The sequence below is a fragment of the Cervus canadensis genome, chromosome 32 (genome assembly GCF_019320065.1).
Source record: "Cervus canadensis isolate Bull #8, Minnesota chromosome 32, ASM1932006v1, whole genome shotgun sequence".
Taxonomy (NCBI): domain Eukaryota; kingdom Metazoa; phylum Chordata; class Mammalia; order Artiodactyla; family Cervidae; genus Cervus; species Cervus canadensis.
The window spans coordinates 3,792,487-3,814,974 of NC_057417.1; the positions used below are offsets into that span (position 1 = coordinate 3,792,487).

The window sequence follows — 22,488 nt, forward strand, 5'->3', positions numbered from 1 at the left end:
CCAATCCATCCCTTCCTTCTGCCAAGGCAATCACTACTCTGCCATAGATCAGTTTTGCCTGTTTTTGAACTCGATGTAAATGGAAACATGTTATGCACCCAGTTGTCTTTTTTTCCAGGGGGTTTCAGAGATTAATTAACCCACCTGTCTTATCACTAATTTATTCTCTTTACTGCTGGGTAATTTGTTTGAATTATCATTAGAAATGCAAATGAGTAAATAAGCCAGAGAGAAAAGCTTCACATCTCCTCCCTTTATCTGCTTTTATAAGGCTGTTACCAAACACAGACCACTTAGTATTACTCAAAAGTGGTGAAATAACTTGAGCTTCCCTCCCAATCTATCAGTTTTGAGTGCCTGCCTCACTCTGTTCCCTTTGATGTGCCCTGTCAGTTGCAACACTGGATTGTCCCAGGACTTCCCTGATGGCCCAGTAGCTAAGACTCTGTGCACCCAATGCAGGGGGCCTGGGTTTGATCCCTGGTCAGGGAACTACAACCCACGCAGAAAACTAAGACTCCGTGCAGCCAAATAAATACTAAGAGAAAAAAGATTAGATTGTCCCTATCAGACTTTCATGTTGTTAGAGCCAAGTTCATCTGATTTGTACCTCTACTGATTAAATCTCAGGGCTAAGTCCTTGTTTTCTTTTTTTGGTAGATTTTATTAAACTACATGTATGAATAACTTTTAGAAGTTCTTTTATTGATCGCTTATTGATGACCTATCATACTTCACAGAGACTATTGGAAGTCACTCAGTTGTGTCCAAATCTTTGTGACCCCATGGACTGGAATTCTCCAGTCAAGAATACTGGAGTGGGTGGCCTTTCTCTTCTCCAGGGGATCTTCCTTCCCAACCCAGGAATTGAACTGGGGTCTCCTGCATTGCAGGTGGACTCTTTACCAACTGAGCTATCAGGGAAGTCCAAATATTGAGGCTATTGAAAACCTTCCTAATTTAAGTAAAGATGCACTTTGACTATCAGTAACATTTACCAATTACATACTGTTATGGTTAAATGAACACAGTCCTCCAAGAAGTTGTCAGCTGCTTATCTTCAATAATAAAAGATGATCCATGGTGCCCAAAGTACCCCCCTACCAAATTTTAGGCCTAGAAATCACTTCTAAGAATAGTCTTGATGACATTTCTCAGGGACTATAATTCCTCTAAATTAAGGCTGATAGGATTAAAAAGCTGTCTTCCTATAGGTGCTCAAGGCACCCACATAGCTGTACAGATACAAGGAGAGAGCTAAATAGGAACAGCAAACAGGTTAATAGTTTCCCTACTGAAATTTTCTCTAGTTTTACTGTTTTCCTGCTTCTCATTCCCTAGGGCCTTCATTCCCTAAATTTTTTTTTTTTTTAATCAGAATCTAGTAATTTCTTATCAACCTCTTCTTCCCTCCTTGAGTTTAGGTACACTGCCTCCCCTCTTTCAGACCCTAAGATGCACATTTCACTTTCCAATCCTTTTAAAATGATTATTTTCAGCAAAGGGCTAACCCTGTCCTATTACAGTCTGTGCCAGGTACTATGTACGTATATATCTCATTCAATTCTCTTAACAATTCCAATGGAGAACTCTTACACATTAAAAAAAAAAAAAAAAAGAGGCTTGGGAGATTAGCTGACTTGTCCAAAGCTAAATAACTACTATATTACTGAGTTAGGATCCAGACTCAGATCTTTCTGACCAAAAAGACCATATTCTTCCTATTTCCCTTATGTCACAGTCTATACTGTTAGCAATACTGTTTCACCTCATGCCTAGATCAATATTTTCTAGCAAATTTCAATACCAGGATGGATCTTGAGGACACTGACAGAACATTTTAAAAATTGCTTTTAGATAACCCAGACATTGGATATTTATGGCTTGTTTTGCCATTTGTACTAATAATTATCCTAATTCTGTAGGGCTGTCTAGATTTACTAGTTGATTCTAGCAAATATTTATTTTCAAGTAACTAGAATTTGAGCTCCGTTATTAAATTTGTTATTAAACTTTGTTTACCATCCAGCAACATCTTCATACATTCTTAGCAGGTAGCTGCATTATGATTTATTAAATCCTTTATATGATTATATACTACTTTGCATATAGTTGATGCCATTTTGTTAATAAGCAGGCAGATTTTGCAACTACTAAAAAAATTTCAAGAATAAAGAGAGACCTCTTTTAGTACCTTCAGGGAAACAGTAGTATTCAGTGAGCCTGGGTACTCAAAATGTTGATTGACTCTTACTTATGCTTACTAGAACAGAAACACTACAAAACTTAGTAATTGTTCCATTAGAAATGTACATGCTAATTACTTTGATTTCTTCCCCAAGATGTTATGTATTAATTTTTAAAAAGCAATTTGCACATATGGTTCAAGACACTTATTGCTTTTCCTTCAACTCAATCTCCACTGATATAACTGCCTTTATTATTCCTTTTCGAGTACAATTTTCATTTTGGCTGGCAATTATCATATTTAATTCATTTAAAAGTGGATAAAGGATAGATGGGCATAAATAATGTAATTACGTAGGTGGAGTCTGGATAGAGTTTACAGAGTATTAATCTTGTGTGTGTTCAACGGTATCTTGAGTTTAAAAAGTTTTAAAAAGGAGAGGTAGGATTGACAGCAATTTAAGAAAAATTTAAATTACTTAATTTATGAATGAAATATTCACCCTCAGGTACTGAGTGAAACTTTATAGAATAATATGGATTACTTTTTCAGGTTAGTTCTTTTAAAAGACTAACTGGTAAGAGTAAAATATTTTCCAGCATAAATCCCAAAGTTAAATAACATATTGTAGCAACTACATCTATACAGAAACAAATGAAGTACAATTCACATTTAAAACTAGTGCTCACTAATGGTTAATTCAGGTCTTAATAAATAGCAGGGATGAATATTTAGGAAGGGGTAAAATTCCTTGAGAAATTTCACTGAACATGAGAATGGTTTCAAATACAACAGAGCAAAAAGAATGAGGATTTTTAAAAAAATTATTTGAATTAAAAGGTCATTGGGGACTTTAGAGGAAATAGTATAGTGTGATTGAAATGATGGAGTTAGGAGAAAGCTGAAAGCACTTGACTACAAAGACAAAAAAAGGTAGGGGGAAAAAACAGGATGGCACTAATTCTTAAGAACACACATGAAGCACAAACACAGCTACTGGAGAAAAGGAAAATGAAGACAATGGAATAGAAGGAAAATTAAAAAAGTAAAGCCTTCAGAAGGTAAGAAGGGATTCACAGATTCAGTGTCCACTCAATACGTGCCACGCAGACCCTGTGTATACCAAGTAAACTTGAACAACAGTTCTGGTCTCAAAGGACTCAATCTAGTGCATAGAGGAAACAAACTAATCAACAGTCACTATCACACAACACTGAAAACACTAAATTTAGAGAAGAACTCTTAATATTGCTATTCTTTCAGTTTGTAAGTAATCTGAGTTCATGTGGCAGCTTATAAAAATTACAGCATTGATCACATCCTGCCTCATAGGTCTTACTTTGCCCTGTTGCCCTGTTAAGCTGTAAACTCCTTGGTGGTAAGTACATACATGAGTTGTGACCTATGGATTGAAAGTGAATAGGATAAGACCACAGATGCTCAATCTGTGGAGAAATAAAAAAATGCTAACTAGTAATTCAACAGATGCTATAGAAGTTGACATAGCATTTATATCTATATAAATCTATATTTCAATACATAATCGTGTCCAACTCTTTGTGACCCCATGGACTAGCCTGCCACGCTCCTCTGTAAATAGGATTTCCCAGACAAATATATTGGAATGGGTTGCCATTTCCTTCTCCAGGGGATCTTCCTGACCCAAGGATTGAACCCATGTCTCCTGCATTGCAGGCAGACTCTACCGACTGAGTCACCAGGGAAGACAGAGAGGTAGATAAGCAAATGCTATTATATACGTTATCATTGATAGTAAGGAGAATTGGCAATATAAAGAATTCCCTGGGACACAAAAATGTTTTCACTTACTTCATCTGCCTTAGCCTGGGCTTCCCTGGTGGCTCAGATGGTAAAGCATCTGCCTACAATAAGGGAGACCCGGGTTCTTCAATTCCTGGGTCGGGAAGATCTGGAGAAGGAAATGGCAACCCACTCCAGTATTTTTGCCTGGAAAATCCCATGGATGGAGAAGCCTGTTAGGCTACAGTTGTTAGGCTACAGTCCTTGGGGTCGCAAAGAATCTGAGTGACTTTACTTTCACTTTTACTTTCATCTGCCTTAATGGTATATAAAAACTTAAAATATACCAATGTTCCATTTTTTTCCTCTCTTACTCATATCTCTCATAATCCTTTCACTGAAATTGTTTTCTATAAGGTCACCATGACTTAACTGCCCAACAAATGGCTTTTCAGTTCTTCAGTATTTATGGTATTAACACATCCTCACTTCTTCATTCCTAAGCACTCTCTTGGTTTTCTTTTACATCCTAAACTATTTCTTGATTTTATAGGCTCTTTTTCCTCCTGTCTCCTAATTGAGGGTTTCTCCAAACCTCTATTCTCTCTGCTGCTTCCTTTGGCAATCTCATGTATTTCCAGTTTCCTTTTTTCTTTTCAGCCTTGCTGTGCAGCCTATGGGATCTTAGTTCTCTCTGTAGTGGAAGCTTGGAGTCTTAACCATGGGACCACCAGGAAAGTCTCACTTGGTTGCCTAAGTAGTCTCAGGACTTCTCAAAGCTTCACCCAGAGCAAGTAATTTGAATAACAGAAAGAGGCAGGGGAAAAGAACACTTAAGGTTGAACCTATAGTCTTTTTATAACCTAATCTCCAAAGTGCCATCCCCTCAGTTCTGCTCTATTCTATTTACTAAAAGCCAATCATTAAGTCAAGCCCTTACTCAAGGGATAGGGGAATGAAACTCCATCACTAAAAGCTTCAGTGAATTTGTGGGCATATGACTCTTTTAACCACTACAATCAACTTTCCTAAAGTCTAACTCATCACTAATTCCTCTTCTTCCCTGACACCAGTTCAAAAACCTTGTATCCATATGGTTTCTCCAAAATATAAAACTTCAGCTTGATAATAAATTCCTTAACCTTCCTCAACTCTTTCTCCCCTCTGTGCATCCCCACTCCAGCCACTTACGACTTCCAAACACCACCATCCTCTTTTACCTGAATTCATGCTATTCCCTAGGCCTGGAAGTCTGGTTCTTGACTTGAATTCAGGTGACACAACATGCGGCAGCCCCGATGCTCTTTTCAGAATCCTAGGAGACACACTACATGAAGCCTAAAGTAACAGCTCATGATCATGTTAAAATGAATTCCAATCTGCTAGCAAGTGAATCTGGAATTCTAAATGGAATTCTAAACAGATTCTAAAACAGGCAACTGGGAATGGGTGCCAAAGGTTTAGAACATTTTTCCTACAAGTTTTTGGTTAAAGACAAAACAAACAAACAAAAAAAGACAAAACGAGACATAATACTGTAAATTAACTGTATTTCAACAATTTTTTTTTAAAAAAAAGACAAAGTCAGTATTAGAGAACAGCAGAACTCCCCCTTTTTCAGCTTTGGCAATGGGGAAGGAGCATTTCCTTGAAAGCCACCGACATGGAAGGCATCCCACTCCCATTCTTTCATATTAAAATTTTCATAGCTTTTTAAGAAACATTTGATTTACAATATAGTGTTAGTTTCAAGTGTACAACACAGCGATTCAGCTAATTTATCAGTAAATCTTTGCTGCTTATCTATTTTAAGTACAGTAGTTTGTACTTAACCTTTTTAATTAAACTTTTTATTTTGTATTGGAGTATAGCCAATTAACAATGTTTTGACAGTTTCAGGTGGACAGCAGATGGACTCAGCCATACATATACATGTATCTATAGCTCTTTGCAAAACGAGCCATCCTGAATATCCATCAAAAAGCTCCTAAAAAAAACTCCGGTTTACTTCCGTAGTGAAAGGCCATATGGCCGTGAAAAAAAAAAGACAGAGACAAAGCCTTAAGTACTGACTTGGACAACTTCTAAGATACTTTAAGAGAAACGGGCAACGTACAGAACGATGGGTATAGAGCCTACTAGTTGTCTTAAAAAAGAAAAAAACTAAACTGAAGCCCAACCATCCATAAAGAGAAAAAAGTATAAGTATTTCCTAAACATAGGTAGAACATCCCTGGAAAGCTCCAGGAGAAACAGGTAGCCAGTGGTCACCTGTGGGGCCGCGGGGAGGGAGAGGGGCCTTCTCCGGTTCTCCAGTCTGCACGGTTACCTGCACTCGCTCTTACCTCCCGCCTCTGTGAAACTCGACGCTCAGGAGACAGGCCCCGGCTCACTGTTCGGGCCCCACACCGCTTAACTACTCGCCCGGTGTTTCCAGTGCACGGAACCTTCACCAGCCGGCGGGGAAAGGCCTGTGGCTGGGCAGCGGCGGGGGTTCGCCCCAGGCCACCCGGTAGGTAGGTTGTGGGGCCAGATTCCCCACGCCCCGCGCCTCCTGCTCCAAAGTCGGGGTCCACCCAGAGCGGGGGGCCCCACCGGGTGGGCGGACTGGCCTCCCTTTCCGCTTCAGGGCGCTCGCCCGCTTTCGGGGAAGAGTGAGAGCCAGGCGTTGCCAGGCCGCTCCCCACTCCTCACAGACACCGGGAGCTGAAGAAACTTGAGAGGCATCCATGCCCCTCGTCTTAGCGACTCAGATCGCAGACGGAGAACCTACCTCAGTCTGCTAGAGCCCGCCAATCCTTAACGCCCCGACGCCGAAGCGCTCGACCCCGCGCTCCTGGAAGTGACGCGACCATCCGGTTCCCGCCTCCCAGCTTCCGGCTACGGGCTTGGATCCGCGCGTGCGCAAAGAGAGCGAGCTCTCGGGTCTGCACGCGAGTCTCCACGCGGCGAGGGCGACATGGAGGCTTCGGCTTCTACCCCGCCGTCAACTTCAACCGAGACTTCAGCTTCGACTCCAGAGACCCCGGCCGGACCGGAGCAGCTGGACAAAGAGCAGGTGAGTGGCCCCTGGGCGGGGAGTTTGGAAGCGGGGCAGCCGAGGCCTTGTGAGTCGCGGATTCCGAGGGCGGGCTCCGCGCGGGTGTGGAGGCCTCCTGGGCTTAGGGTCGCTGTGTCCTCCGCTCTCCTGCTGCCTTAAACAGCCGGTTAGACGCCCGCCTCCTCCAGCCCTGCGGCCTGGCTCTGTTAAGTTGATTTTTTTTTTTTTTTTAATGGCCGCTCCGCGCGGCTTTCGGGGTTCTAATTCCCCGACTAGGGATGAAACCCGTGCCATCTGCAGTGTGAGCTCAGAGTCTTAACCGCCGGACCGCCAGGCGAGTCCCTTACCTTGGGTTGGATTTCAGGTATACTTTGGGGCCCTGGGGTGAGGCCCATCTGGCTCTGCTTCCCTGCCGTTTGCCCTTTTTTGCTTTTGTTTCTTCTAATTCATAAACCTCTCAGTTGATTGCAAATAATTAGCGCAGAACACAGAGTAGCCTCCAAGGAGAAGTCCTGGGAGGAGGCGTCGCAGCACGAGAAGCATCCGGCAGCTTGTCTCTTAACAAGCCCGAGAGGGAAGGAGGCTCCTGCTGAAACAAGGCCTCCGGCAGTATCCGTCTGAAACAGCTCTCAGCAGCTTGGAGACGGGCCCTCCAGCGAGGAGACTTCACCTCTCTCGGCTCCGGGGTCTCTTTTTGAGAAGTGGTGGTAAAGAACCCACCTGCCAGTGCAGGAGACAGAAGATAAGAGACGCAGAGTTTGATCCCTGGGTGGGGAAGATCCCCTGGAGAAGGAAACCGCAACCCACTCCAGTGTTCTTTCCCGGAGAATCCCATGGACAGAGGAGCCTGGTGGGTCCATGGGGTTCCAGAGAGTCAGACACCACTGAGGAGACTTGGCACACACAGTTATTACAGGGGAGTGGGTCATGGCTCTATCAGTTGCTCCTTCTGTTCCACACACGTTGCCCATCGAATTTCTCATCTAAAGTAACACTCTCAGTTTACCACTCGGAGACACTTGCAGTCTTACAGCAGGTTTTTAAAAAATATTTATTTGACAGATCTGGGGCTTAGTGGCCTCATGTGGAAACTCTTGGTTGCTGCATGTGGGATCTAGCTCCCCGACCAGGGTTGGAACCCAGGCCCCTGCATTGGAAGCACAGAGTCTTAGCTACTGGACCACCAGGGAAATTGGTAGCAGATGTTTTAAAATAACTGATACAGAAGTTCATGTTGGCCACTGTGACTCCATTTTGAACTGCCTTACAGAGTTTTTGTTGCTCCATCGCTAAATCATGTCCAGCCAGAGCATGGAGGCTCCCCTGTCCTTCACTGTCTCCTGGAGTTTATGTTCATAGAGTCAGTGATGCTATCCAACCATCTCATCCTCTGCTGTCCCCTTCTCCGAGTTTAACATTGCTTAAATATTTTAAGTTTTTCGCAAGATGAGTAGGTATCAGAACACAAAAGGAATCACCTTATAACAGCAATACAGTGGGGCAAGAGAAAAGGGAATGTCTCTAAAACAGGCCCAAATTATACCTTGAAAACCACACGACTGATTTGACTCCTTCTGGGTATTCTAAAAGAATGCTTTTCTAAGGTCCTACCAAGTTTTCCTTTTCAGTTCAGTTCAGTCAGTTCAGTGGCTCAGTTGTGTCCGACTCTTTGCGACCCCATGAACCGCAGCACACTAGGCCTTCGTGTCCATTGCCAACTCCCAGAGTTTACTCAAACTTACGTCTATTGAGTCAGTGATGCCCTCCAGCTATCTCTGTCGTCCCCTTCTCCTGCCTTCAATCTTCTCCAGCATCGGGGTCTTTTCCATTGAGTCATTTCTTGCCATCAGGTGGCCAAAGTATTGGAGTTTCAGCTTCAGCATCAGTTCTTCCAATGAATATTCAGGACTCATTTCCTTTAGGATGGACTGGTTTTCCCTTTAACATTCTGAAAATTAGGCTTTGTTAGAAATAAAGCTGCAAATTAGAAAGCTTAATTTTTTGTTAATTTTTATTGCCGTTTAGCTGCTTCACAACGTTGTATTAGTTTCCGCTGTACAGCGAGGTGAATAAGTTGTGCGTGTACACATATCCCTGCAGTTTGGCCAAGTCGCTTGGTCCTCGGTAACTTCCTCGAATTTAAAAATGGGCTCCGCTCTCCAGGATCAGAGAAGGTGATACAAACAAAGCAAGGGGGCCAGGGGGGCCTGGTGCGTAATAAGCACTCAGAAAACATGAGATGCAGATGTATTGCGCTTTTATGGGGTTTGCTGCCTTCATGGTTGAGTGCAGGGGAAGCGTGCTCCCGCTTGATGTTTTGTTTTGGCCTTGCGGGGACCTGTGTCTCCTGCAGTGGAAATTCAGAGTCTTGACCGCTGGACTTCAGGTGACTGCATTCCCCTGATTATAAATTGCACATCCTTCATGAGTATGGTTGTGGAGATTACTTATGAAAATAGAAATTGAAGCAGGGGCAAATTCTGGGGAGGGGCTAGATTCTGAATTTTGCTAAATTCGATTGAAATTTGACTTGTGTATCTCCACTTTGCAGGTTAAGAAAGCAGTGGAGGCTCTGTTGGCACATTCCAGATCCAGGAAAAACGCAAATGGATTACTTCTGAATGAGAATGAAAATTTCTTTTTAATGGTGGTATTATGGAAAATTCCAAGTAAAGAACTGAGAGTCAGATTGTAAGTTCTTGTTTTCTACTTTTGCTGGTCTTAACTGGTTGGCTGTTTTGTGCAGCTTTAACAACTGTCAACTTAGTTTTTGGTGGAAACTTTGCAAACTCACAATACCTGGTTTGAAAACCATCGTATTTAGACATGCTTAAATTTTCTAAAAATTCCATCAGTTTTCTGAATGGTTGGTGGATGGTTTGACCAAAGCCAAACTCAGTTCTGTTGAATCTGAAAACCTGGTTTTTGAGAGGACAAAGGTTAGAATAAATGAAACAGCTTTTGTAGTTTTATAGAATCTTTTATCTTTCCATGTCAAACTAGTTCCAAGCTAAAATTACTGAGGCCCTAAACTCATTCCGGTATACAGAGACTATTAAAAATTTGACCGTGAATTCCTTACAGAAAAGAAACCCATGAAGATTACACATTCTTATTGCTAGAACTCTCAGGTCAAAGATGCCAGACTTAGCAAATAAAAATACAGGAGAATTTTTTTTGTTAGTATAAGTAGGTCCCATGCAGCATGGGGACATAATTATACTTAAAAAAATGTTTCAGGTTTAACTGGGTGTCCTATATTCTGTCTGGTAATCTGCCTCTCTGTGAAATCCTTCATTTCCAAAGCTAACTCTGTTATAGAAAGCAGGGTGTGGGATAGCTTTTCTTTCCCCCATAAGGGTGGAGGATAGGGGTTATGAATAACTGCAATTGGAGATGTTACCCCCAGTGTTGGGGTCCTTTAATGGACCGGAACCTTGTGGTATGGAGTCGACGATAAGGAAGTAAGAGAGAGAGAAAGACCCAGGGACCTAAGCTCTGATGGAGCAAAGGTGCTTTAATGATTTTTCTATGAGTATATATAGGCTGCAGTACAAGAAACTTCTTTCGGGAAAGACAGGGATCAGAAAACCAAACATACAGCAACCGTTACCAAGGGAACAAGGGGTAATCTTAGTCACAAGGCCAGGAGACAATCCATATCTCATGAAGGGGGAGCAAGACTAAGCAGTTTTGTCCTAAAGAGAATGTTTACTAAAGGAGACCCAAGCCTGCTTCACACAATGACCTCAGTCCCTGGGAGCAGCGTGCTGTTCCGCTTGAAGAGGGACAGAGGACTCAAGAGAGACAGCACGTAGGAATCCTCATTCCCTGACACCCCAGATGTCCAGTGGTTAGGGCTTCACTTTCTAATGCAGGGGGGTGCAAGTTCGATCCCTGATTGGGGAGCTAGGATCCCCCATGCCTCTTGGCCAAAAACAAAAAACAGAAGCACTGTAACAAAGTCAATGAAGACATCTAAAAACAATTTTTTTTTTTTTAAAGAATGTTTACAAATTGGGAAGACCCTTTTAACCCTCATCCCCGTGAACAGCGCTAGCCATGTTGTTTTAGTTACTGCTTTACATATCCGGCTGTGTCTTTCCTTATTCCACACTTTTGCCCTCACATTCTCTAGGTTACTTTCCCAACTGCTCACCTCTTGTTGATTTCTGCCACTTGCCATCTCATTGTCCAAGTCCTGCTGCTGTGGCTTGCTTTCCTCTTAAACTAAGGAAATGTTTCCTCAGGACACAGACCTAGCACCCGAGCTAAGCGTTTTTTTCCCTTTTTGAGACTCAGCATAATGCATGTTTGCTGGTCCCTGTAGGTTTGCTGTGTTTTCTGTTTTAGCTCTTAAGAGTTATGATTATGGAGCCCAGAGGTTTCTGCAAGGTGGCATGCTGAAGCAGAACTACCATGATGAAACTGGATTATTCTAGCACTTCATAGTACATATGTATATATAGCAAACATATAAAATAATGATCAGACTTCCCTAGTGGGCCAGTGGTTAGGATTCCACCTTCCAATGCAGGAAGCACAGGTTTGAATCCTGGAAGGAACTAAAATGCCATGTGTGTTGTGGCCAAATAATAGTTACGTTTGTACTATTTTGAGTGTCCTTGATATCATTTTAACTCTTAATCGTATCCCAAATGGTAATGGTATTTCAGTCTGTGGATATTTGTGGTGATTTAGTACTTGAATCTTAACTTTTCTGTACCATTGAAAACTGTGTGTGTGTGCTGTGCTCAGTAGCTTATTTGTTAAAAAAACATGAATAAAGTTCATTGAAATGACTGGATTTATTGTGTATTCTGTGGAATATAAACATATATATGATCAGTTATAATGCCTTATTCCTTGGTCTGTCTCATGTATTTTGCAGGTCTTTGCCTCATGGTATTCGATCAGATTTAGCAGATGTTTGTTTATTTACCAAAGATGAACCCAATTTAAGCTCTGAACAGACAGAGCGTTTTTATAAGAAGCTTCTAAACAAGCATGGGATCAAAACCATTTCTCAGGTAGGGAGCAGGTTAATATTTCAAGACAACTAAAGAGTGGATTCAGTTGAAGTGACAAGAGGGTCTTCCCTGGTGGTCCCGTGGTTAAGAGCCTGTGCTTCCACTGCAGGGGGCCTGGGTTCGAGCTCTGGTCAGAGAACTGAGATCCCTCATGCCTGTTGGCTCTCCCTGCTGCCTGCACCCCCCAAAAAAAGATTTCAGTTAAAAAGACAAATAATACATTGCCTAGTACATGTTCCTCTCTTGGGAATTTAATTTTTAAGTTAATTTTCCCTTTTTAACTCTCATTGGCTTTGGGTAGGGCATAGTCACTCTGCCTTGTAACGAATGAGCTGTTGAGGTTTGTTGGCCTAAGAGCTCTACATGTGCATCAGCGATGTTTCTCTCTTGAAGATTTTACACAAGTTGCTCTGTTAAATTGCTCCTTTCTCCTTCGGGGTGTCCTGGGTTTGCCTCTGGCTCGGCACTTCCCGCCCTGTCTGTAGTTGGTGGTGCAGTGTCTTTAGCTGAGGGTCCCGCTCATTCCTCTGTGTCCCCAGCATTCATCCTAGTGCCTGTGCTGTTTCAGGCACATTCGTGTCCACTCAGCTGTGATTCCAGGGCATTTTAAAATCTAAACACAAATTGTCGCTGTATTTCTTCTTCTTTTAATCAGAGTATAGCTGGTTTACAATATTGTTTTGTATCTGTTGATCCCAAACTCCTAATTTGTTCCCCCCCACCCCTTGGTAACCATAAGTTTGTTTGCTCTGTCACTGAGTCTGTTTCTATTTTGTATATTCATGTTTTTACATTTTCTTAAATTTTCTAGATTATCCCCCTCCGAACTTTAAAAAAGGAATATAAAGCCTATGAAGCCAAGCTCCGCCTCTTGGGTAGTTTTGACTTCTTCATTACAGATGCCAGAATCAGGCGGCTCTTGCCCTCACATCTGGGGAGGCATTTCTACAACAGAAAGAAGTAAGTTTCTCAGCTTTGCCTGGACTTGAGTAACGTGACGTTCACGGCTGTGTGTGTGCTGCGGTAAAGAGCCATTGTGTTGTTCTAGGGTTCCAGTATCTGTAAACCTTCAGTCCAAGACTTTATCTAGAGAGATCAACGACTGCATTGGGGGAACGGTCTTAAACATCTCTAAGAGCGGCTCTTGCAGGTAGGTAAAAGGCATGAAGGTGCGCCTCTGTTTAATTTTATGTTTAGAAATGGTTTTATTGTGGTTGCAAAGAGTCGAACATGACTCAGTGACTGAACGACAACAGCGGTGGCTGAATGAACATTTATAAGATGGTGTGAATCAAATCAGATTCTTCAGCTAAAACTAAAATTCATTCCTTAGAAGCATGCAGTTCTCTGGAATGGTGCTGCCCCCTAGAACTTTCCATAGTGCTGGAGATGGTTTGTGGCTGTGCAGTCTCATAGGAGAACAAGCCACACGTGGCTGCTGAGCTCGTGATGTGGCTGCTGCAGCTGAGGAACCAAATTTCCAACTCCTCTTGATTTTAGCTAAATTTTAAAAGGCATGTCTGCTAACTTTTACCATATTGGACAGGGCACCTCCGGATGTTCAGGAAAACAGGAGAATAAGACCAATGCTTAGGGAACATTAGTAGTTCTGGGCTTCTGTGTTGACTGACATCATTTATCCTTTGAAGTCCAGGCCCACTTCAGTCTTGCTTTAACTTCTTGAGAAGTGAGTTCCTCATCCCCCCCGTTTCACCAGCCTGTCATATCTCGGCATGGTCTCATGGAGCTTCTCTTTCCTGGAATGCTGAGCTGGATGGGGTCCCCTCACCCACCAAAGACCTTTTAGGGCAGTGACTGCATCCCAGCCTTCAGGTGGACAGATAGCAGCTCAGCCTTTTGCTTTTTTTTTTATTAGACTGAGAAGCAGGTTGAGTTTGACTGCCTGAAGGGAGGGTTATGTTTGAGTTGTGTGGAGGAACGTAATTCAACAGCATTTCATAAAATATATAATCTGATGACTGGGACATCTGGTGTGGAGCTGGGCGTCTGCCAGTAGGGCAGGGTTGTAGAGCCTTTCCACCCAGAGATTCCCCGGAAGCCCATGTGGACTCAGTGGTCACATCCATAACAAAACAGGATGTCTTGGCTCTGCTCACCAGGGAGGCCAGCCCTCAGCAGTGTCTCCGGGCGAGTTAGAGCAGGGCATGGCTGGGGAGACTGGTGGACTCTGGTGTCATCTTCTGCCTGCAGGTGGGAACCCTCTTTCTTGGGTGAGTTAAGCAGCTCAGTAGAGTTGATGGTCAGGCCTGGACCCCCCACTCTATAGATTATAGGCTGACCTGAAAGTAGTGGTTCATGGGAAGCAGTTAGCTTGAGGGTCAGAGGCCTGGTTCAGGGTGCGCTTCAGGTTGGTGCCAGTGGGCTGACACAGAATGGGCGACCCCTTCTTTGGTTTGAGAGAGGTGGGATCACCAGCCCATGTCACCCTCATTCTGCAGATACCCCACCAACAGCCAGCCTGCCTGTCAGCTCCCCTGGTAGGGAGAGTGGGAGCTGGCAGGACCAGGGGACCTGGTGGCTGAGCTGTGGGCACTTCCGGGCTCTCCACTGGCCCCTGGGTGCCCTCTGCTTCAGCTGAGGAGATAGTTTTGCTCTCAGCCAGAAGATGCTATTCCATGAGCAGCTGATGCTGCGTCAGGGCAGTGGGGCTCTAAAGATAGCAGGCGGTCCTCCTGGGAGTGGGTCCTTTCCAGAACAGCCACTCTTGGGGGTTATAACCCTCAAAGCTTGAGGGGCTGGCCTGGGGACCCATGTTCTCCAGAACGCAGGTGGGATTCCCGGCGGCCCTCCCCACTGGCCCTGCCAGCCTCTGGCTCACTTCCTGCTTTGCTGGCGGGGGTATGGTGATCTCACAAAGCTGCGGTAGTCTCTGCTGTACCGTGAAGTGACTCAGCCGCACCCATACACCCATATACCCATTCCCCCATCTGGGTCGCCAGAGAGCAGTGGCTCATCACCTCTGGATATTTCAGGAGGAGGGTATTTCTTCTAGAGCAGGAAGGGTGATCATCTCTTAAAATAAATGGAGGACCTAAAGATCTTAATGTTTCGACCCTAAAAAAAATGTTTGGGTTGTGTACTTCTGTTTCTCATTTACCAGCCTATGCTTTATTTTGAGAAACAAGTTACGTTTTCATATCTCTGTGTCGGATGCTTTTTCAGCACTATCCGCATCGGTCACACGGGGATGCCGACTGAGCACATCGTTGAAAATGTCGTTGCCGTTGCAGAAAGGCTCTCGCAGAAACTGCCGGAGGTACGGTCTCGCAGATGTCTCGCAGTCCGTCCTTCATATCAAGGAAGCAAAACCCGCGCGGGTGACGTTGCTCTTCTCTGTTTCAGAAGTGGGAGAGCGTGAAGCTCTTGTTCGTGAAGACCGAGCGGTCGGTGTCCCTGCCCGTCTTCTCGTCCTTCGTCAGCTGCCAGGGCGAAGCCCAGGGACTCCGCGCACGAGACCTGTTGAAAAAGGTTAGTAGGAGCTCATATCCTGGACAGGCTTCATCATGTCTGTAAGCACAGCTCAAGAAGAGAGAACAGAGGTTCAGAAGAGCCTGCAAGAGAGGTTGAGAGGAAGAGGAAACCCAAAATCTAGGCTGTTGAGTACTTGGTTATTCGTGGGCAAAATGTCAGACTGCTTGAGGCTGACATGCCTCTTGGTTCTGGTGTGTGGGTTTTAAGTACTGCTGGTACCACTGTAAAAAGTGGCAGGAGAGAAAAGGGAACCTTTTGTTATTGGTTGGACCAGTCTCCTAGTTGATTCAGTCTTTCTCCAGCCATGTTCATCCATGTATCCAATGAGTGTTGTTTTGTTTTGTTTGTTTGTTTGTTTTGTTTTTGTGCCTGAAAAACAATGTCCCATATATAAGTTAAACTACACACATCCTCCCATATACTTTAAGTCATCTTTAGGTTATAATACTAAATGCAGTGTGAACTGAATGCAGTTGCCAGAGTGCAGCAAATTTAAGTTTTGCTGTTTGGAGCTTTGGGGATCCCCCCCCCCCAGAACATTTTTGATTCACATGTGATTGAGCTGTAGATATGGAACCCTGCATGTATGGAAGACCAGCTGTTTCACAACACATACTGTACAGTTCTGGATTATTCGTAACTCAACCTATAGACTAAGTTGACTTCCACACAGCCGGTGACTACACGCTTCACATACTCAGATTCTGGATAGAATTTACCACATAAAATGCATCTTTGGCTGTGGATTTGAGACAAAGTGAAATTGGGTTTCAAGTGGTGGCAATGGGGCTGGTTTGCTTGGATCTTGTGCAGGTCTCAGCCCTTTCTGGAGCTGATGAAAGACCTGACTGCACGTGCTAAGAAGATTCTGCCCTTAAAATTATGCTTGGTTGTTTTTGGAGGTATCAAAGAAAAGCCGAAAGAAGAAGTCAAGAGCTCTTAAAAGACAGCAGGAGAAGAAAGAGAAGAAGCTTCTGAAGCAGGCTGGAAAGGCCAAACCTGCCCCGACGACAGACGCGGCGGCTCCCAAAACCGGGGGTGCTCCAGCCCAGGACCCTGCACCCCAGAAGGAGACCGGTGGGGTGAGCGCCCTGCCTAAAGCACAGGACGATTCTGAAGATGAAATCCCATTGCTGGTGCCATTGAAGAAAACTCCAGCTGCGGGAAGCACCAAGGTATTTTCATTAATATTGGTGCCCATTGTGGATGGTTCTGGGGCCCACGTGTGCCAGCAGGCACTGCTGAGGGACAGGAAGTGCTACACCTGGGAGGCAGCTCTTGTAAAAATTTGTGAACTAAGGGATGAAAAATACCAGGGTGAGCCCCAAGAACCTTTGACTGACTCTGCCTCCCTCCTTAAATATTGGAGTGACGTGTAGTCAGCCAAGGCTTTCTTCATGTACCTTGGAATCAAGGGAGACTCAGCCATATTAATAATGCTAATAATTCCACCATGTTGCCTGTGGTTTTGAAGAGCAGATTCAGTTTCCGAAGGTGAGTCCTCAGTCACCACATCATTCATCTCAGAAAACTTACCTGAGAGGAAACCTGGGTGCTGGGTCCCGCCTCTGACACCTTTTCAAACACTCGGTCCTGCGTGGCTCTTAACAGAAGTCTGACTTCATGGGTTTCAGAGGAGGTGGTTATAAGGAACTGAAGTTTTTTATTTTGGGGTGCTTTGTTAATGTTTTCACTCAGAGTATCCATCCAGCTACTGGGGAGAGACTCAGAGGGGAGCAGTGGGTCCTTTTTAAGAGATTGGAGGGTAGCTTTCGTGATGTGTCTGGGAGACTTACAGCGTCTCTGGGCACAGCCCATCAGGGTCGTCCCACGGCTATCACTACACTTTACATGTTCTGTGTATTTTTATAACAGTAATCCTTAAAATCTTCAACAAAATTATAATTTTCCTGTTAGTGAAAATATTCCTTTTTAAAGTATCCCCAAAGTGCTATTGAGATTTTTTTAATATACTTGAAATTAATGTTCGTGATCAGTATGTTTACTGTAAGCAGTGTAATTGTTTCTAGAAGAAGTAAGCTGTATTTGTTTTAATGTGACTGGAAGGTGGTATGCTGGAGATTAAAGAGGGGAAAGCATCGCTGCTGGGGTGATAACGATTCAAGAGTATTCAGGTGTCGGCTGTTCCCTGGAGGTCCAGTGGTTGGACTCGGCACTTTGACTGCCGTGGTCCTGAGTTCGATCCCTGGTTGGGGAACTAAGATCCCACAAACTGTGTGGCATGGTTGGAAAAGTGTTGAAGTGTGTGTGCCTTTTGAACCACCTAGGAAATTTGGAGAAAGATAGAAAAGTTTCACCATATTTTTAATGTTTTTCAGAATTTCCATCTATTGTTTTATATTGTCAGAAACAAAGTCCTGTTGATGGTTTTGTCTATATTGTCTCTCTGTGGGACACAATCCATTGCTGGAATGTTATCCTTGGATCATCTAGGGTGCTTGGAAAATCCAGGAGTCCCAGCCTGGAGTACAGTCCCTGCTTTTTTCTACATGCCCCACAGTTGATTTTCACTGGGTAACCAGCCAACCAACCTGGTTTTCAGCAGGGTAACCCACGGCCCTAACCCACATATAGGGAATTTACTCCTGGGGGTGAAGAAGAGTCAGGATGAGGTCACAGGTCTCCCTGCCATGCTCCCAGCGCGTGCTTCCCGGACGCTTAGCCCCAGCCATAGGAGAAGATGTTTTTCCTCTGATTGGACCAAGAAGATGCCAGGGTCCTTTCTACAGTTAATAATAATGAAATGCAGCTGCCTTTCAAAATGTTTGCAAGTCACAAGGAAAAGGCCATTCCTTACTCTCTGCGCTGCAGTGTGCCTTTTAGGGGCTCTCTAAATTTTAAGAACAGAAACTCTTCGGGTTATGTTGTCAGTGGTCTGGCCCACATTCACACCTGTTTCTTTTTCTTAGATACAAAAAGCTGCCGCAGGAAAGAAGTCTCTGAAAAAGACTCCTGGTCCCAGCACAGCTCGTGGGAAGAAGAGAAAGGCCTCCCCAGCCCTGGAGACCCCAGTAGCTGCAGAGGCCAAGACCCCAGGGAAAGGCCCAGGGAAGAAGGCCAGAGTCAAAGAAGAGGTAGAGAAAGAAAGAAACTCTTCACTGGGGAAAAAAGACCCAAGACAGACTCCCAAAAAGCCAGAGGCCAAGTTCTTCACTACTGCTAGTAAATCTGCGAAAAAAGCCCCCCGTACCCTGACACAGCGACCCAAAAAACCCAAAGTACGCCAGTCAACCTAAAATCAGAGACTTAACCAGCAGGAAATTCAGCTATCCGAAGAGCTTGTAAAAAAAATACCTGGGTTCTGACTCTGACCCCTGCTGTAACCTCAGAGTGAGGCCTACCTAGACTTCAATATATTTTTTAATACATCCGCAGTAATTCTGATCCATATTCGTGGGTGTATAAGAACCAGTAGTTGAAAGTAAGTCCATTTATTTTGTTATTGTTCTGTGTATTTACTAATATAATAGAGGGAAAATACAGTGCTTCTTCGTGGTTGTGTTTTTTATTATTAAAGTGTCAACATTTGTTTCACGATACACTGTTGGCATTGCATATCTTGTTGGTGTTTTATTTGAATGCCTGTGAGATAATTCTTTTCTTCATCTGCTTTCAATCATTTGTTCACTTGACAGCTCCATTACAGTAATTTGTGCAGACATATCCAGAGCTTGTCTGCAGGCCACTGGTGGACTTGCATGTGAATCAGCCATGGAACTGGTGACCAACTCCAGTTTCATGGCCCCCATGCTGAGTTGGGTCTTGGAAAAGACCCTTGAATCAGAAATAAAATAACTGATTCCATGGCCCAGGGTTCCAGATCACTGAATTAGCATACATTTGTTGAGGGAAATTAACCATCATCATTTAGAGAAGACCTGGATCCAATCCTGCACGCTGGAGGCAAGAAAATACTTATTTCCCATAGCCTTTCCTTATTCCTCCAGATTACTCCTCACCCTACATAGATTTACTTACCTAGGGGAGGAAGCTCAGGAGAAAAGACTATAAAACTTCAGGTCATTGTCAAACATACCCGAGGCAGTAAATTGACTTTGCAGGTACTTCCGCTGGATTTGAACTGGAGTATACGTCTCTAGTAGTAAGTGATGTAGTTACTAGTACAGAAAAGACAAAGTGAGGCATGCTTTCAAAGATCATGTCATTGATGAATAGAACGACTAAAGGAATAAGAGCTTTAGGTGGTTCTCCAGGTTTTTAAATCATGAAAGCTTTTGAAACAAAGTTTTTCATTCCACTGTCATTTTAGACTGTTTAAAGTGAGTACACTACATTTAATGTAGGGGTTTAGCATAATTGATTTGTTTACCATAGAAAGTAGATTCCATGGGAAGGTGTATTTAAGACTATAAACCTATAATTCAAAAATAAAGACAATCCAATTTTTAAAATGAGCAAAGGGTCAGAATGGACATTTGCCCAAAAGATACACATATGACCAACAAGCACTTGAAAAGATGATCATTAGTCATCAGGAAAATGCTAATCAAAACCACAATGAGATATACCACTTGACCCTAAAGGACAAGAAGAATGTGAAGAAATTGGAATGCATTGCAAATGGGAATATGAAATGGTGCAGCTGCTTTGGAAAACAGTCTGGCCATTTCTTCAAATAGCTTAAAACACAGAGTTACCCACATCCATTCCTTTGTATACACCCAAGGACATTAGGAACATAGGTCCACAGAAAGATTTGTCCTTGAATGTTTATAGCAGCATTATTCATAATAGAGAAGTAAAGCAACCCAATGTCCATCAGCTGATGAATGGATAAACAAAATGTAGTCTATCCATTCAATGGAATATTATTAAACCACAAAAAAGGAATGACTTACTGATACATTCCACAACATGGACGCACCCTGAAAATACTATGACCTGTTAACCTCCAAGTCCGAACTTTCAAGGTGGGAATGTGTGTTTGCATGTGCAGTCACGTAAGGTGGCTCACGTGTCTGGCATATATTGTCAACGTGTGCATCTTCTGTAAGTAGTGCTTTTATGGACTGTATAGTACTGTATAGAGTACAGTAGTATGGTATCTTTATTTCAAGCCCAGGGTGTCTGGAAGCAAGAGGGTGGATAGAATTGAATCTAGCAAGGAACCAGAACCTGTGCCAACAACATCAGGGGTGAGTCAAATTGCAGCTCGCCCTCCATCTCCTATTGCTGGTGATCCTTCAATGTTACTGTCTTCTCCCTCCTCCATCAGTCACTCTTCTTGCCTGTTCACTCGATGCCAGCCCCTTAATGCCAGCTGTTGCACTGTCCTAGGTCCTGTACCATAAGATTAAAAATATTTTCCTTGATTTTTGTGTTTGTGTTCAATGCACTATTTGTGTGAAAAGTTTTATAGACCTATTACAGTACAGCACTATATCAGTTGAGGCCAGTTGCTCAGTTGTGTCTGACTCTCTGCAATCCCATGGACTGCAGCACGCCAGGGTTCCCTGTCCATCACCAACTCCTGGAGCTTGCTCAGGAGTCCATCAAGTCCATCATGTCCATCAAGTCAGTGATGCCATCCAACCATCTTAACGTTCTGTCGTCCCCTTCTGCCTTCAATCTTTCCCAGCATCAGGGTCTTTTCCAACGAGCCCGGTCTTCGCACCAGGTGGCCAAAGTATCAGAGCTCCAGCTACAGCGTCAGTCCTTCCAATGAATATTCAGGACTGATTTCCTTTAGGATGGACTGGTTGGATCTCCTTGCAGTCCAAGGAGACTCTCAAGAGCCTTCTCCGACACCATAGTTCAAAAGCATCAATTCTTCGGTGCTCAACTTTCTTCATGGTCCAGCTCTCACATCCATGCATGACCACTGGAAAAACCATAGCTTTGACTAACAGACCTTTGTCAGCAAAGTAATGCTGTGCGTGGACAAGTCCTTTTGAAGGAGATGGCCATTACAGTCATTACTGTAACATAGTTTGGCCTCAGGTCAAACAACAGGGAGGTAACACAGCCCCACCCATCGGAATAAGACCCAGTTTCCCCAACAGTCAGTCTCTCCTATCAGGAAGCTTCCATAAGCCCCTTATCTATCAGAGGGCAGGCATGAAAACCACAATCACGGAAAACTAACCAAACTGATCACATGGACCACAGCCTTATCTAACTCAATGAAACTATGAGCCATGCCATGTAGGGCCACCCAAGAAGGAAGGGTCATGGTGGAGAGTTTTGACAAAACGTGGTCCACTGGAGAAGGACGTGGTCCACTGGAGAAGGGCATGGCAAACCAGTATTCTTGCTTTGGGAACCCCATTAACAGTATGAAAAGGCAATAAGATAGGACACTGAAAGGTGAACTTCCTAGGTTGGTAGGTGCCCAATATGCCACTGGAGGAGAATGGAAAGGTAACTTCAGAGAGAATGAAGAGATGGAGCCAAAGCGAAAACAACACCCAGTTGTGGATGTGACTGGTGATGGAAGTAAAAGTCTGATGTTGTAAGGAACAATCTTGCATAGGAATCTGGAATGTTAGGTCCATGAATCAAGGTAAATTGGAAATGGTCAAATAGTACTATATAGCTGATTGCATTAGTTGGGTACCTAACTAACTTCATTGGACTTAACGAAATTGCTCTTGAAATGGAATTTGTATGTAGGGGACTTAACTGTATTAAGTAAAAGGAGCCAGACACAATGACCATCTGTTGTAAGATTTCATTTATATAAAACATCCAGAATAGGTAAAGCCATAGAGACAAAAAGTAGATTAGTGGTTGCCAGGTTCAGAGGGAAGGAGGGTATGGGAAGTAACCATTAATGGGTACAAGGTTTCTTTGGGGATGATGAAAATGCCCTGGAATTCATGGTGATGGTTGTAGTCTTGTGAAAAAAATACTAAAATCTTCTGAACTGTACACTTGCAAAGGGTAAATTGTATGTTACATGAATTATATCTCGAACAGCTTTGATAAGAAGGACT

At 43.6% G+C, this 22,488-nt stretch overlaps 1 protein-coding gene across 1 annotated transcript; it reads left to right on the forward strand.

Annotated features, from left to right (window-relative positions):
- Positions 1 to 6,821: 6,821 nt before the first annotated feature.
- On the forward strand, positions 6,822 to 19,069 carry RSL1D1 (ribosomal L1 domain containing 1). The gene is made up of 9 exons (XM_043456749.1): positions 6,822 to 7,007; positions 9,541 to 9,680; positions 11,881 to 12,019; positions 12,831 to 12,979; positions 13,068 to 13,169; positions 15,203 to 15,296; positions 15,383 to 15,508; positions 16,414 to 16,686; positions 18,442 to 19,069. The coding sequence occupies exons 1-9, from the start codon at positions 6,909 to 6,911 to the stop codon at positions 18,766 to 18,768; spliced, it is 1,449 nt and encodes a 482-aa protein (XP_043312684.1). The 5' UTR covers positions 6,822 to 6,908; the 3' UTR covers positions 18,769 to 19,069.
- Positions 19,070 to 22,488: the final 3,419 nt, after the last annotated feature.

Coding starts and splice junctions, on each gene's coding strand:
- RSL1D1 (XM_043456749.1), top strand. CDS start 6,909: ATGGAGGCTTCGGCTTCTACCCCGCCGTCAACTTCAACCGAGACTTCA. Junction 13,170..15,202: donor TCTAAGAGCGGCTCTTGCAG/GTAGGTAAAAGG, acceptor ATGCTTTTTCAG/CACTATCCGCATCGGTCACA. Junction 16,687..18,441: donor CAGCTGCGGGAAGCACCAAG/GTATTTTCATTA, acceptor TCTTTTTCTTAG/ATACAAAAAGCTGCCGCAGG.